Genomic DNA, 14312 nt, shown 5'->3' with positions numbered 1-14312 from the left:
CACACACACACACACACACACACTCTCTCTCTCTCTCTCTCTCTCTCTCTCTCTCTCTCTCTCTCTCTCTCTCTCTCCATCCACCAGTCCGGTTGTGTGCTCCGAGCATCTCTCCCGAAAACCCGGCTGTTGCAAAAGTTTCTCCTGCTCGTCAAATTTTCCAACCTTTGGACAAGCTTGAAGTGATTACAAACTGACAAACTGAAAGCGAAAGGGCAGTAAAGGACAAGTTAAACATTTGTGTTCATTTTCTAAAAACTGTAAGCAAAAAAACAAAAAAAAAGGACCAATTCTCTCTCAAGTTGCTTTCTGGCCATGCACAGCCCAAATTCGTCAACAGAGTACAGCCCTTACTTCTTGGCCGCACGACGGTCGACCCACTCGATCCAGGACGGAGCATTCTCAGCCTCGTCGTTGAGCTCATGGACGATGTGCTCCTCTGCGAAGATCTTTCCCTGAAGGAATATCCTCTTGCTGTTCATCTCGATGAGGGCCTCGAGGACGTCCCCGCCCGGTGTCTCGCCACACTCCATTGCGGTCCAGAACGTCTCAAAGTACGGCACGGCCTGTACGTACTCGTTCTCCAACATTTCCAGCCACTTGACGTACTTCATGACTCGATCGACGAGGCCAGGGTAGCGAACGACGAACCTAACCCACGCGAAGTGGTTGATGAGGAGGAGCAGCGACCTGCCTCTGAGACGACCCTGGCGTTCTTTTATCTTGGGGAAGGCAAAGTTGCGCAGGCAGGCCAGGTGGCAGAGACGGACGAGGACGAGTTTGCGCTTGAGCATCGAGCAAGCGAGAGACTGGTGGTGGGTTTGAACCCAGAAAGGGCGGTCGCCAAATTCGCGGATCAGGGCGTTGTAGATGAACATGGGGAGAGGGTAGAGCAAGGCTGCATCAGGTTGCTCGTCGTCGAGCTGATCAGTGGTAGGAACGGCATCAGGGTCGCTGGCGTCGCTACTACTGCTGACGGTGGTCGTGGGGACTCGAGAAGTGGCGGGTGTGTACACGGGGTTGTTTGTGTCGGTGCTCGAAACATGATCTTCAAGTACACCACATGCATGAAGTCCGACGCCGAGTTGTCCATTCCCAATCGCGATGGTGACATGAGTGATGTTGTTATCATCTTCTGCATTGTTGGCAGAACTGTCATCTGCATGGATGTTGACAATGAGTTGTCCATTCTCGACAGCCGTGGTGACAGGAGTGACATTGGTACCGTCTTCTGCATTACATGCTGAAGTCTCGTCTTCACGGACACCATTGGTTTGAACGGGGATCGTTGCATTGCCATCTAGAGTAGTATTGCCATTGGCATCACCGTTTGCATCGCTGGCGGAAGCATCGCCTTGATGGACAACGTTGGTTTGGACGTGGACGGTGGCATTTCCATCTTCAGTAATATTACCATTGGCATTATCGTTTGCTTCGCTTGGATTTTTAGCCTGATCTTCAGCCTCTTTGACAGCTTTTTTTCCTCGCCGTTCCTTTTTCCACGCTTCCTTTTGGGCTTCGTATCTCGCTTCTAGATATGGCCACATCTCGACTGGAGAGCAGGAAGAAGAACATCAGCACCACTCATCAATTTGCCCAAAGAAATTGTGCGGCGACTCACGTCTTCCATTATAGGGATTTCGCACCAAGGCGTTTCCTTTGGGAGAGTAATCAACCTCGTTTTCAAGATCAGAGTCGACTCCGGGATCACTTTCTGTCTCACTGCCTAGAGCCAGAATCACGACACGCTCTGCTGCCTCCATTGGGACGGTAGGAGATCGATTCTGTCTCAAAGTGCGTGGTCCTCCTGCTTGTCAAGGGTGAGTGTGATGTGATTCTGAAGGAGGAAGCAAGACAGACCGTCATTTGTGAAGGCATACCATGCATATTGTGGCTGGCGATAGGGCAATGTTGGCCGAGATGCGAGAGAGGTGCCGAGACGATCCAGCCACGCAAGAGTGACTCTGTTGTCCATGATGGGTATGATTGATGGTTTTTACCCTGGTGAGTTGTGTTGACAAACACGCAAACCTGTTCAGAGACAAAGGAGGCGAGGTGTCTGCGTAATACCCGCGCGCCCATTCACTATTCACCACTCGCGTCGCCTTCCCCGGCAGGGACAGGCGGTGAGGAAGTGTGGGTGTCGGCATGAGGCTGGAAGGCATTTATTTCGTTGATACAATGCTTCCATCGTCATTCTGCCTGACTTTTGACCTACATATGCACATAAAGGGTCAAAAAGTGGTGTGCTGCAGCATGTCCCTCCGACAGCCAGAGAGTCATCGTATGTTCATGCATGATTGCTGTCAGGCTTGACCTGCAGCACGTTTCTCGGAATGCTTCCATGACCCCAAGACATGAGGAGGAAGGCGGGTGATGAAAGAACGGTAAAGACGTCGTTGTGTTACCCTGTCATCTCTGCATGGGACAGTATATTCTTTGGCGCCGGCAACTCGGTACTTTTACTGGAGCTTTGGTCTATTGTGCCTCGCGCGGCCAAGCCTGGTGGCGCCCAATTTATTTAGGGCTGGCACCTACAGGGATCCAACTGCAGGGCCTGGAGAGCCACTAACCTACGGAGTACTCTGTACCAAAGGTATTTGTAGGCTTCATGGGGGCGAATCGGCTTGTTCCGGCAAGCATCATCTGGGGGTCTTTAGTGGGCTTGAAACAGCACTGGGAACAAACATGACGTCGCATTTGGCAAGGGACAAGAACTGGTTCCTCGCAAGTCCCCGCAGGTCACAGGTCGCCTTGAACGGTGCCTCAGTAGTTTGGAAAGCCTGGGACGGTGTGTTAAAAAGCGCTCTCTTGCTTATGGCTCAGCCTCGATCTTTACTCAACTGACTCTCGTACCTCTCCAGGTTTCCAACAACTCTCCATCGGCTCTGCGTGTCTTTTGCTGCAAGATACCCTCATTGCGTCCTTCGTTCCGACCACAAGCCAACATTCTTTTCGCCGACAATATTTGGTTTCAGCCGAAACACACATAAAGCGCAAGAACGTTGACACATACCCATTTTACATAACATCGGCGGCATTGAAAGTGTAAACATAACATGCGCTCATCACTCTGAACAGAACACAACAGTCCAAGAACCAACTACAGCAAGTAAAAGAAAAAGGAAACCAGAAAAGACTCGCCACGATGCGACCACACCTCCCACTCTTCCTCAGCGCGCTTACGGTTCATGTCTTCCCCGCTCTCTCTCAGGCGCCGACATCGACCGTCGAGGTTGTTGCGACGACGATAACAAATTACTATACCTTGGCCGCACCGACGCGGCCTCTTTCGGCGCAGTACACGAGCAGTCTCGACTTTCGCACTTCAATTCTCAACTCGACAAACTTCTACCGCTACGAACACTCAGCATCATACATATATTGGAACGAGACCCTGGCGGAGTATGCGCAAGATTATTCCAAGAAGTGCATCTGGGAACATTCGCATGGCGCGTACGGCGAGAACCTCGCCCGTGGATATACCAACGTCACCCAGGCCGTACAGGCATGGGGTGACGAGCGTGCCGACTACGATTTCAGCAGTACCGACCCTACCGGCTTCACCGAGGAGACTGGGCATTTCACCCAGCTTGTGTGGAAGAGCACACAGTCGACCGGGTGCGGGTGGACGAATTGCAACGGCACCAACGGTCTAGACGGCGTCTTCCTGGTCTGCGAGTATTGGCCGGCCGGTAACATTGTGGGAGACAACAATTTGTACTTCAAGCAGAACGTCGCCGCCGAGAGAAGTGGAGGAGACGACGGGTACAATGAAGAAGCGGCCACGCAAGGGGCGACGGGCGGCACACCAAGTTCGACGGGCGCAAGTCCGACCTCGAGTGCGACGAGTGCCGGTGGACCTTCGAATGTCGAGGTCGGGGTAAGTAGAATGTTTGTCACGGTATGCGTGACGATTGCCGCTGTTTTGTTTGGTTGGGCCATGTCATGAGCGTTGCGTGAACACTGGTTGATGAATCTATGATCGATGGAGTATGAGCAACCTACTTTTGCATAATACTTACTAAATATACGCGTCGTTGTTTGGTTTGACATTTTCTTTTGAGCGTTGCATATGCCTGTCGTATGGAGTATATGTTGCGATTTACGGACGGGATGATGAGTGGAGAACAAGAACAAATACCCTGCGAGCAACCTACCTATATAGAAGTTGGAAAGGGAAGCCATCACGGAATGTACAGGACGATGGTTACCCAAAGAGACAAGCGATTGTACATACAGAAAGATACAAAGAGGAGGAGTGAAGAGTATGGACTCTTCAGACCGATTTAGCATTTACAGCGTCTATAATACAACATACCCTCATATATCCAACATTGCTAAACTACCTAGGTATGATTTATGACTCGGGTATAACAGTGATAACTTGACAGAATATGGGGTATAGAAAAACAGATACGGAGTCACCGACGAGTTTGTCAACCTCTCCCTTCTTCCCCGGTCTCTCTCACTCACCAGCTCAATCTTCCTCTTCAGCCTCGTCACAAACCTACAACTTGTACATCAATCGTACATACCTAATTTCACACTTCAACTCTCAGGGATTCTTCCTTCCCACATTGTGACTTGTTCTGTTCTTCCACCTCTTGTTACAAAACTCATCACTCTCGTCGTCCCTCTCTCCCCAGTCGTCTCAAAACGACGTTTCCCAAGATCCTCCCGTCTTCCCCGGACACCCCTTCCCCTCGGTACCCGTCGTCCTTTTCACTCAGGGCCATCTCCACCAATACCCTCCCCAACTCTTCCGTGGGACTCAACCAACTTTCCTTTCCCAGAACTCGAATCGGGGGGAGGAGACTCTTGAGCATGACGCTCTGAAAGGGAGACCGTTGGTCCCTCATGATCTTTTTCCATATCCAAGGTTGGTTGGTACCGTCCACCCCGGCAGGTCGGACGGAATAAACGCCCAACCTCCCCCTCAGACTCGGTGCCTTGGCCAGGTTTATCAATGCGGTCTCGGTCTCTCCCTTGACGCGACCGAACAGGGGAGTGAATCGTCCCGGTGTTTGTGTCGCACCTTCACCTGACACGTAGATGAATTTGAATTTTTGGGAGGAGAGGTCATTCCCTGCCTGGCCGCCGTCACCACCATCGTCAGTGCTGGCGTTGATTCCTCCTCTGAGTCCAGCAAAAGCTTTTGCGGCGGCAATGGTATAGTCCTTTGTGACTTCCACATATTTTCCCTTGGGCACGTCATTCTGACTCACCCCTAGAGCCCATATACAAGCGTCGGCGCCACCGAGGCGATCCAGCAACTCGGAAGGGTAATTCCCAAAATCCTTGTGCTCGATGACCTCGATGGTCGTGTGTCTGTTGGCGCGGGGCGGCATCCCGGTCGGCGGAGGGTCCGACAACAACGAAATGTCCGGGTTTCGTGAAAGGATGCTGAGTCGAGTGATGCTCGGGGTCGCGCTGGCCGGTAAGGACAAGATGTGCGAGAGGACGGCCGAACCGACAAGGCCAGTTGCCCCTGTCAAGATGAGATGGACCATTTCTCTCTCTCTCTCTCTCTCTCTCTCCCTTTTGGCTTCGGATTCTTCCTTTCGATGCCCTCCGTAGGCAAGAACGCGCGTGTGAGATCTTCTTTTTGTTGTGCAAGGGACTACAAGAGCGACCAAATCGGGAGAAAAGCACGACAATCTTTGGCGCCCCCAATCTTTCAAAGCTCAGAAATAAAACACGGAAGTCAAGGAGAAGAAAAGAGAAGAGAAGAAAAGAAGAACAAAATTTCTCACCAAGCCAACCTACAATCATATATACATATTCTCCGTCCGTATCCTTTTGTTGGCCTCGTCTTTCCTCGGCCCGTCAAAACGGATATTATGCTCGCTGCTGACCTTTAGAAAGGGACCAAGCTTGGTGCCACCGTCTTGTTCAAAAGCCCAAAAGAATACGGAGAACTCGTAGGGATTTGGCCCTAGCTCTAGGTAGGTACGGAGTACGGAGTCCTCCCTGACTGACTATGCACGTTGCTGACACACTTTCCGGAATACGGACAAGGTAAACTCCAGGAGACCCATGCTGCTGGTGGCCCCAAATCTAGGCTCCCATTCTACACACCAGACATCAACATTCAACATGCGAGATGGGACGGTTATTACGCGCAAACACCTTCGTCTGAAAAAGGGATAAAGGAGCGAAGGAGAAGAAAAAGTAAATAAAAAGAGGCACAACAACATAGAGCCGTGAATTAAATATTTTCCCGTCTTCGCCCTCATCATATCTTGGATCTCGTAAAAGAAAGACTGGATCAAAATACAGGGATGGCCAGACTAGGTACAATCATGTCCCATGTTCACAACCAAAATTAAAATATATACAAGTTGCAAGTTTCGGGCTTCGAATAAAAAGAATGTGCTCTGTCCTGCTGTCTCTCCATTCAGCTGTTGCAACAGGACCGAACAAAATCGCCCTGTGACTTGACTGGTTCCCATAATCGCTTTTTCGTTGATCAAATAGCAAGTGGAGGAGGCAAATACCTTCCCTGTGCATTCATTCAGGACGCCTTCTTTGTACAGAGTCTGTACACGTCGTCAAACATCATCACTTGCCAGTATAATCAAGGGTACCGGCAAGGCGTATCTCTTCGACAAACTTTTCTTCATCTCCTAAAGTGTGCAAGTTCCAATGTCCGGACTTGGGCTCTCGGTTGAAGGGCCCCCATCCAAGCATCTCTTGAATGTTACGCCTTTTCAAGTCGATGTTGCCCCGAATATCAAACAATTGGGACTGGAGGCTTCCCAAAACCGCGACGGCAGCTCGAACAAGGGCGCGATCACCTTCGAAGACCCAAATATCCCAAATGCGACAAAGTCTGTCAACGTCCAGCCCATTGGAAAATATGGTGCGAAACATGGGCTCAAAAATCTCTTCCCCACGGAAGCCCAAACCACCTTGCTCCATTGAACCAAAAAGATATTCGTGAAGACGAGGGAATTTGATCCCCAATGTCGAAATTGCGTGATTATAAGTTCGTCCAGTCGTGGTAATGTCGTTGGTTTGAAATCCCAGTGGTATCGGTCTGTTCAAACAATTCGCCAACAGAATAAAAGCATCTGCAGGAGTTGACAATTGTAGCAAAAGCAGCGCAGCAATTAGTTGAATCCCATAGATGTATCCCACATCGCTTCGATAGCATGCGTATGCTTCACAAACATCAACCAGATCTTGCCAGAGTGGAGCGTTCTTTTGGAAAAGTTTGAGCTCAGGGAATGCCGTCTCCGCGTCTCTTGCGATGTCAACGAACCAGCGTTCCATGCTCCGAGAAGCGCGGTCAAGTTGTTCGCTCGGCAGGTTCTTGATCTCTTTAGCTCGCTGCAAAGCCTTTTCGTAACTCTTCAACGTGAGCCCAAGAGGATTTCCTATCTTCCTCTGCCACACCTTACCACGGATGTTGGGACTAATGCCGCGCCAAGAGAGATCATTAACTCGCTTGTCGATTGTCGCAAGATCCGTGCTTTCTTCGATATAATACTGCCAAATCCGATTGAGCGATTCCCTCGTGTTATCCTTCGTGCACTGCTGAACCTGCAGCTTGGTGCGACGTTTCTTCTCGGCTTCAACTGATGCTGCCATCATTCGTTGATATTCTCTCAAATGCCGTCGTTCTTCTTTTGGGTCCTTGGGTGGCAGCCACGAGGGCCTTGTTCGAGACAAAATGGACTCCTTCTCCTTGGACATTGGCATAAAATCCAAGGTACTTTTTTGAATTGGTGGCAACTGAATGCTAGAGCTTCGGGTCGATTTGTTATCTGCAAGACTTTCCAAGCTTTCCCGTGAAGAATTATTGCGAAGGTTTTCAAGCCGTGCTTGCTGTTTCGTTTCGGCGTGATATTCGAGGGCTTCGGAGATGACTCGAGCCTCCTCGCTGAGACCTGCCATGGCAAGATTCCAGGACTTTGTCCTTCCGTTGTTGCGGAGGTTGTTAGCCCTGCGTGGTGATGAAGGAGTGGAGGCCGGGGGATTCAAAGAACTTGAGCGTGAGACTGATTGTCTGTTCTTTGGAACAACCTGGGAATGCATAGTCGTACGAGGAGGTGATTCTGGAGCAGTTTTTGCATGATCCAAAGGAATAGGACGTGGACTCGAAGCTCGGAGGTCCCTTTCCGGACTTCCACGGAAGCTCGAGCGGTGTGATCTTTGGCCTGAGACATGCGGTGACACCGGGACATTCCAGAGACTCGCGTCGTCAGGCAACTCATCGTCCGAATCATTGCATTCTGCCTCCAGCTCCTTGACGGTCTTTCTCTGTGGTTGCCAAGAGGCACGTCTTGATGGCAGTCCTAGACTTGATGCTGATGAACGGGGAAGGGGTCGCAGGCCACCGGCACTGAGAGCGGTGTTGGAGATATTGGCGAGCGCCCTCCTCTGTGGTGGTGAAGAGGATCTTGTCCGGTTGGAGGGTGGGAAGAAGTTCTCTGTGCTGGTGAAAGCGCGCTTCGTTGTCAACATCCTTGGCCCAATCGCCCTTGGAGTCGTAGACTCCTGCCTCCTATGAGATGTCAATTGCGTTTGCAGATGCGGAAGCGCATGTCGCTTGTCTCCCGACCCCGATTCTCTGGACTTCATCAATTCATGGTTCGATGCAAATGATTGTACGGAAATGTCTCTTGAATGGTAGCCTAGCGGAGAAGGACGCTTGTCATCTTCCAATCCAATCTCTTCAAAGTTAATTATCGAGTCAGATTCCAATTCGTCCGGATTCGACAATGTGGAAGAGTATGACGAGGATTTGGAGGAGCGGGAACCGGATAGGTCTGGTGGTGAACCTGGAATACTTGAGGTGATTGTGGTCATATTCAGACCGTGAACATCGGACGAGAACGTTAACGAGCGGATTCCTTGTTGAGGGATCTCATTGAGAAAGTAGTTGCAGGATTGCCTTTGGAAGTGGTCGAGTGTTTCCGCCTGCGAATCTGGTAATTTAATTTCCGAACGAGTGTTGTTGCGTATGGAGCTATTATGGACGGTGGTCGTGCACGATGACAATATTACATCTGCGTAGTTGTTGCTGGGAGTTTTCGAGGAAACGAACGTCGGTATGCGCCAAAGAACATGATCAATGTCGAGGACACCTTGTTGACCCAGGCCTGCCAACTCTGAGGAGGAAGCTTGAGGATCGTAGCCAAGATGCAAAGTTTCCAATGGTTCGACCCCTGGCGAAGGACTCGGGACGATTGGTGGAGTGGAGAACGATGGTGCTGACGCTTGACAGGACGCTAGCATTGAACCATGTCTGCAGCCATGCCGAGGGGAGGGCAGAGCTTCCGAGTCTAGGGGCTCCTCCATGACCATTGACTGGCTGACATGTGCTGAGCCCAGTTCAAACTCTGGGAAACTTGGTGGCAGAGAGGGGGCTGGCAGGCTTCCCTTCCAGACCGTCGCCGGCATCGATTGGGGAGGTTTCAAGGATCGGACAACGCTTTCGGCTGGCGACCCACAGTATGTTCGTCAACGATTCTGCCAGCAGGTCGTCGTTGATGTAAGAACGTGTGGTTCGATCTCTTTTTTATTTTCAGAAAAGACACTCGTGGAGACTCGACGTGATGTTATAGCGAGGAGGCCATGGGAGAGGCGTCAATGTCGGTTGGTGGTTGGTGCCGGTCACAGATTAGTTTCAGTTGATCGAAAGATATCGTCGGAGAGTCAACAGGGGTCCGGCCAGTAGATTCGTGATTTCGAAAAAGGGTAAGGGCGGCGCCCGTCAAGTCGGTCACGATGATTTTCTGACGCAGTGTGGGTGTTTCATGATAACAAAAACGAAAGAAGCTGTCCCAACGCAGAAATACTACTCCGTATATGCCAGCAAAGGAGCGGTCAGGTTGTCTTTTTGTTTGGATTGTTTGGTATGTGTAGGAGAGAGAAGACGGAGTGCTGTCTATCGCAAGGAGGAGGCAGGGAATATCCTTGGTTTTAAACAAGGCAGGTGCACTCTGATCTTGGTCCGGAGTCCGTATTTGATGGCGCAATATGCACCATGATAAGAAAAAGCTGGGGATGGGGATGGCGATTGATGGGTTGGTGATGGTGTTTTGGTGGCTGGTGGTGGCATCTGCACAGACGGGTATGCAAGGCGAAGCGGCACTCACCTTGTTTTTTTTTAAATGAAGCCAGTCAAGATGCAAAGCCCGCGCTTCTAGGCGAATTCGATGGGCCAACGCACGAGATGCTGATGCTAAATGGATACAGCTGTCAACATTCCAAACTCGTGTGTTGTCATGGCCACTCTGGTGGCTCTAGATTTATATGGTCGTCATCACCACTATAGTAGTACTTTCGTACTATTGGCAAGTTGTTTGTTGTTTGTGATGTATACAATTTTAACGTGCTTGTCTACACACGGCCGGCAATTTACCCTTGATACGGAATACGCACATCCCAACTATTCCCGACTTCAGTACGCGTAGCCATGGAATGTGCGTTTGTTTTCTTCAAGCAGTGTGCTCAGAACCTTCCTCTCGACCTTCATCTGGTCTTCTGTGCTTTCCCTTAATGATCGAAGCCATATCAAAACATCCTTGTATCGACTTTGTTTGCGCGAGAGCACACCCTCACATGCTGCAGCTGCAATCCAGCACATCTGTGCTCTGGTGATGTCTCGTTGGCAGTTATTCTTCACCCAGCAGATCTTCGTGCTGACGGTCACCAGTTCTTCGATCAGCGTTCTGACGAACATCTGGGAAGAGTGAACCCCTCGTCCCATCCGGACTATATACTGATGCATTTTCATAGCCGTTTCAGTAAAATTTCCGAGGAGCGTCAATATGACCTGCTTTCGGCTGTTCAACGACATGTCTAGTAGCATCGCGTGCATTTGCAGTTTCAATGAAGCCAGCACCTTCCTTCTCAATGTCGTACCAGGCCTGGAGCTGGTCTCAACGGTTAGTGTGTTGTTTACGTATGCATCTGTTTTTTCTCGATGTTTTTGGAGCTCCAATGTCTTCGTGTCAATGCCCATTCCACAGTATGGGAAAAACCTCTCGCCAGAAAGGCGCGGGATCTTGTGTCCATTGATGGATACATCAAAGTTGACAAGCGATTTCTCTGCGTTGACCACGATGCCATATTTCTTGTTTCCGCCGGACATGACTTCAAGGAAGTGTTTTGCTATCTGCGCGTCGCTTGTTATCAAGAGAAAGTCATCGATCAGCCGGAGCAGCATGGAAGAATCTGCCTTCAAGAAGCCCAACTCGTCTCGCTCAAATGCGCCGAAGAAGTAGCTACAGAGGAGGCTGCTCAACACTGAACCCTGAGGAATTCCTTTTATTTGTCTCATGTGTTTTTTGCCCATTTTCACAATGTTATCTCCGACATGCTCATGGAGAAGTTTCAGCATTGCCGACTTTGAAACCAGTCGCTGGTTGCCAGTGTCTGCAAAAACCACTTTGCGCTTCCTGTCTGCAACGGCGTTCGCAGCCAACTCTGAAAACACCGCTGTGTCATCTGCCGATCGAGCTGATCCAATATATCGTCGTCGTAAGGAGTTGCAGTCATTCTTCCCTATTCCATCCAAGCACTTTATCTCCGTATGCCGAGTTGTTCGATATAAGGGATTGGACAAGACTCGTCTAGCAATAACCAGCAGCTGGTCTTGTGGAATGCTATCAAAGCAAGACTGGATGTCAACCTTGACAAAGAACAATGGCGATCCTTGCGAGTTGGCATTTTGGAACTTGGATATCCTGCTGTGCAAGTCCGCGACAGAAAACATCGCTGACCCTAGTGGTGCTGGATCTTGACCACGTTCGTAATTGAGCACACTGAACAATGGACTGAGCTGGGTGTTGATGCTAGTTCCCAATATCCTTCGGCCAGACACTATCTTCCACTGCCGGCGTCGGAGGTTGGTGATTGGTCTCGCTCCATGGTCTTTGGGCAGTAAGCGTATATGACTATATCCCAAAGTTCGACCTTGTAATTTCTGACGAGCTTGGTGAGGTTTGATATTCGAATACATGCTCACCTTGAGCCCAGTGAGGCTGGGCTCCGAAAGCTTACGCCACGCGTCTTGTCGGAAGTAGAACAATCGATTACGATGTGCAGAGCTTTCGGTGACGTAGAAGTTTGCTCGAATGAGTGGGATTAGCAGAGAGTCAAAGACGTAGTAGATGAATTCGTAAAGCAGCTCAAGTCGTTTCGAATGATCAGACTTGGACAATCTCGATCCTTCTTTACCAGGTGGACAAAGCCATGGGATGGACTTGACACGGAGCCCTTGGACGACTTTGTGCAGGGTCATGCTCTCAAAGCGGCGCATCTGCACGAATTCATCTACGCGCATCATGATATTTTGGTGATTCCGACGGCCATCGGCGCCGATTCCGAAGGCATCCCTGGGAAGGAGATGTGTTATGGTCGTCCGGCAAAATGCGGAGACTCTCGAAGGGTGTGTTGAATACGGTAGGAACGAGTTTCCACTGTCATTAGTGACAGTGGTTGGGAGCGAGGATCCCGTTATCGAGGAAAAAGCATGAACCTGCGTCACGAACGGCTCTGAGCTAGAAATATGCTGTTCGAGACCATACCCCGTCGATGCTTGGTCCGACGAACCACCAAGAGAACAATAATGCCGCAATAGCTGAGTGTATGAACATCTGTGGTGATTATGCTGGATCTTCTTCACCAGCTCCAGAGTCTTGCCGCGGAGTCGACGCGGTAATCTTGTAGGAGCCCGGCTGCATAGGCCTCTGATTTCTTGCTCTCGGATAGTATAGTCTTTAAATTGCTGAGCAGTCTCTGTAAGATCTGTGGTAGAGGTGAAAACATTGTGTAGTCCGAATTGTCTCGGAAAAATGTATTTGGCAACATGGGCACCGTGACTGTATTGTGTAGAGTGAGAGCATCGTTCCAACACATGCGTGTGATGCAAGCCAAATTTTATTTTCCCGGCCTTGTTTACTGAGGATTTTGCATACAGGATTCGGTTTCTGACAAATCGGATATCAGCAGTACCACGGCTAACATTCTCATCTTGTATGGCTGAAGGCTTTGGGCTTCTCGATGGTGCCCGTATTTGTTTCAATTCAGATAAGGGAGTTCCACTGAGTTGGTAATAGTTGCCATTGCCTCCCGAAAGCTTTGTGAAGATGCCACAATCAAGTAATAAAGTCGAAATGATGGCTTCGGCATCGTTTCCCAGCAATGTTAGGATATTCGTCCATGGGCTTGATGTCAAAACACTGATGCTGTCGTTGGGATGATGCCGAACTATGCCCGGCAGAACGCCTCTGTTCTCTGGTTCGACGGATCCTGCTAGGGCTGAAGCTCTTTGAAGACCATGGCATAGGATGTGGCGTGGGCGAAGTCCTCTGAAGGTTCCCCGAAACAAGGACCAAACCACAAAGTCGACAATCTAGGTGGTCTCATTAGTCTTCATGCTAGGGATAACGCACGATTTGAACGGCAATCTACCTCGTTCATGCAACATCGTTGTGTATGGATGTTGGTCCCACTGGTGGCCCGCTGTTGACTCTGCGTAAATGTGATAAAGTCGACTTTGCGCGACTCTTTAATCGAGATGGATGGTTCTTTCAGAATGCCAACAAGGCATGTATCAAGAATGGAACCAGCATTGTCCTCGGCAAATGCAGAGAGAGTCCGCCGTCTGACGCGAGAAGTTGGTGGTAGCTGTGCTAATAAAAACACTCGTAAGGTACAAACCCTGGAATAAAAAGAAGAGAGTACACCATGATGGATTACTGGCGAAGACCGGGATCGAGCCAATGCTTCATTACCGAAGGTCGGTCTTTCATTCGCTGTTTTCGGAATTTTGAGAGGGCGGCTGGATGCATTGTCAGCCCATCTGCGCTTTCTCGCCATGGCTGCTGTGGTGCATTGCTCAAGCGAGGGAGTGTCTGGCGCAATCAGGGATTGACGCGTTGTGGTCTTGCAGGACTTCGCTCCGGATCCTCATACGCGTGCAGACTCTCTGAGGCTGCGACGCACCATCGAGTCGAACGCCAAGACAGAGAGGCCTCATCGCAGCATGCAGAAGCCGACATGTAAATTTCGTTGATTACTGTTGCTTAAAAGCATGTTGAAGATGAGACACAGCAACAGGGGAGATCCCAGCCATTATTTACAAAAGTCAGCAGGGCACGCGTCGCTAGTGTTTAGAGGCGAAAAAGGGATGCGTTCTGACTGGTCAGGACCAGGGGTAGGCAAACACGAACAATCACCAAGTACGGAGGTTACGCTATGTCTGTCAATGTGCGTGTGAATGACTTAGGGTTGGAGGATCGCGTCTTATTAGGTATGGAGTCAATGTTGTATCAGGCATCTCAAGATTCAAC

General features: G+C 50.1%; 5 protein-coding genes across 5 annotated transcripts; 1 reads left to right on the top strand and 4 right to left on the bottom strand.

The window, feature by feature from the left end:
* Positions 1-350: 350 nt before the first annotated feature.
* Positions 351-1975, bottom strand: PV06_05989 (uncharacterized protein; the record flags this gene model as incomplete). The annotated part of the gene is made up of 3 exons (XM_016407049.1): positions 351-1552; positions 1622-1807; positions 1861-1975. 3 exons carry the CDS (start codon positions 1973-1975, stop codon positions 351-353), a joined length of 1503 nt encoding a protein of 500 aa, XP_016262653.1.
* Positions 1976-2743: 768 nt separating this feature from the next.
* PV06_05988 (uncharacterized protein) lies at positions 2744-4317 on the top strand. Its single transcript, XM_016407048.1, has one exon. It carries the CDS (start codon positions 3149-3151, stop codon positions 3950-3952), a length of 804 nt encoding a protein of 267 aa, XP_016262652.1. The 5' UTR covers positions 2744-3148; the 3' UTR covers positions 3953-4317.
* Positions 4318-4446: 129 nt separating this feature from the next.
* Positions 4447-5567, bottom strand: PV06_05987 (uncharacterized protein). Its single transcript, XM_016407047.1, has one exon. It carries the CDS (start codon positions 5511-5513, stop codon positions 4623-4625), a length of 891 nt encoding a protein of 296 aa, XP_016262651.1. The 5' UTR covers positions 5514-5567; the 3' UTR covers positions 4447-4622.
* Positions 5568-6190: 623 nt separating this feature from the next.
* Positions 6191-9930, bottom strand: PV06_05986 (uncharacterized protein). The gene has a single exon (XM_016407046.1). It carries the CDS (start codon positions 9409-9411, stop codon positions 6565-6567), a length of 2847 nt encoding a protein of 948 aa, XP_016262650.1. The 5' UTR covers positions 9412-9930; the 3' UTR covers positions 6191-6564.
* A 484-nt stretch (positions 9931-10414) lies between these two features.
* PV06_05985 (uncharacterized protein) lies at positions 10415-14041 on the bottom strand (the record flags this gene model as incomplete). The annotated part of the gene is made up of 2 exons (XM_016407045.1): positions 13432-14041; positions 10415-13372 (listed from the first exon to the last, which is right to left on the bottom strand). The coding sequence occupies exons 1-2, from the start codon at positions 13837-13839 to the stop codon at positions 10415-10417; spliced, it is 3366 nt and encodes a 1121-aa protein (XP_016262649.1). The 5' UTR covers positions 13840-14041.
* Between the last annotated feature and the right edge of the window lie 271 nt (positions 14042-14312).

This window comes from Exophiala oligosperma, assembly GCF_000835515.1.
Source record: "Exophiala oligosperma strain CBS 72588 unplaced genomic scaffold supercont1.5, whole genome shotgun sequence".
NCBI lineage: Eukaryota > Fungi > Ascomycota > Eurotiomycetes > Chaetothyriales > Herpotrichiellaceae > Exophiala > Exophiala oligosperma.
The sequence above is the reverse complement of the archived record's forward strand: the minus strand, read 5'-3'. Positions and strand labels throughout refer to the sequence as shown.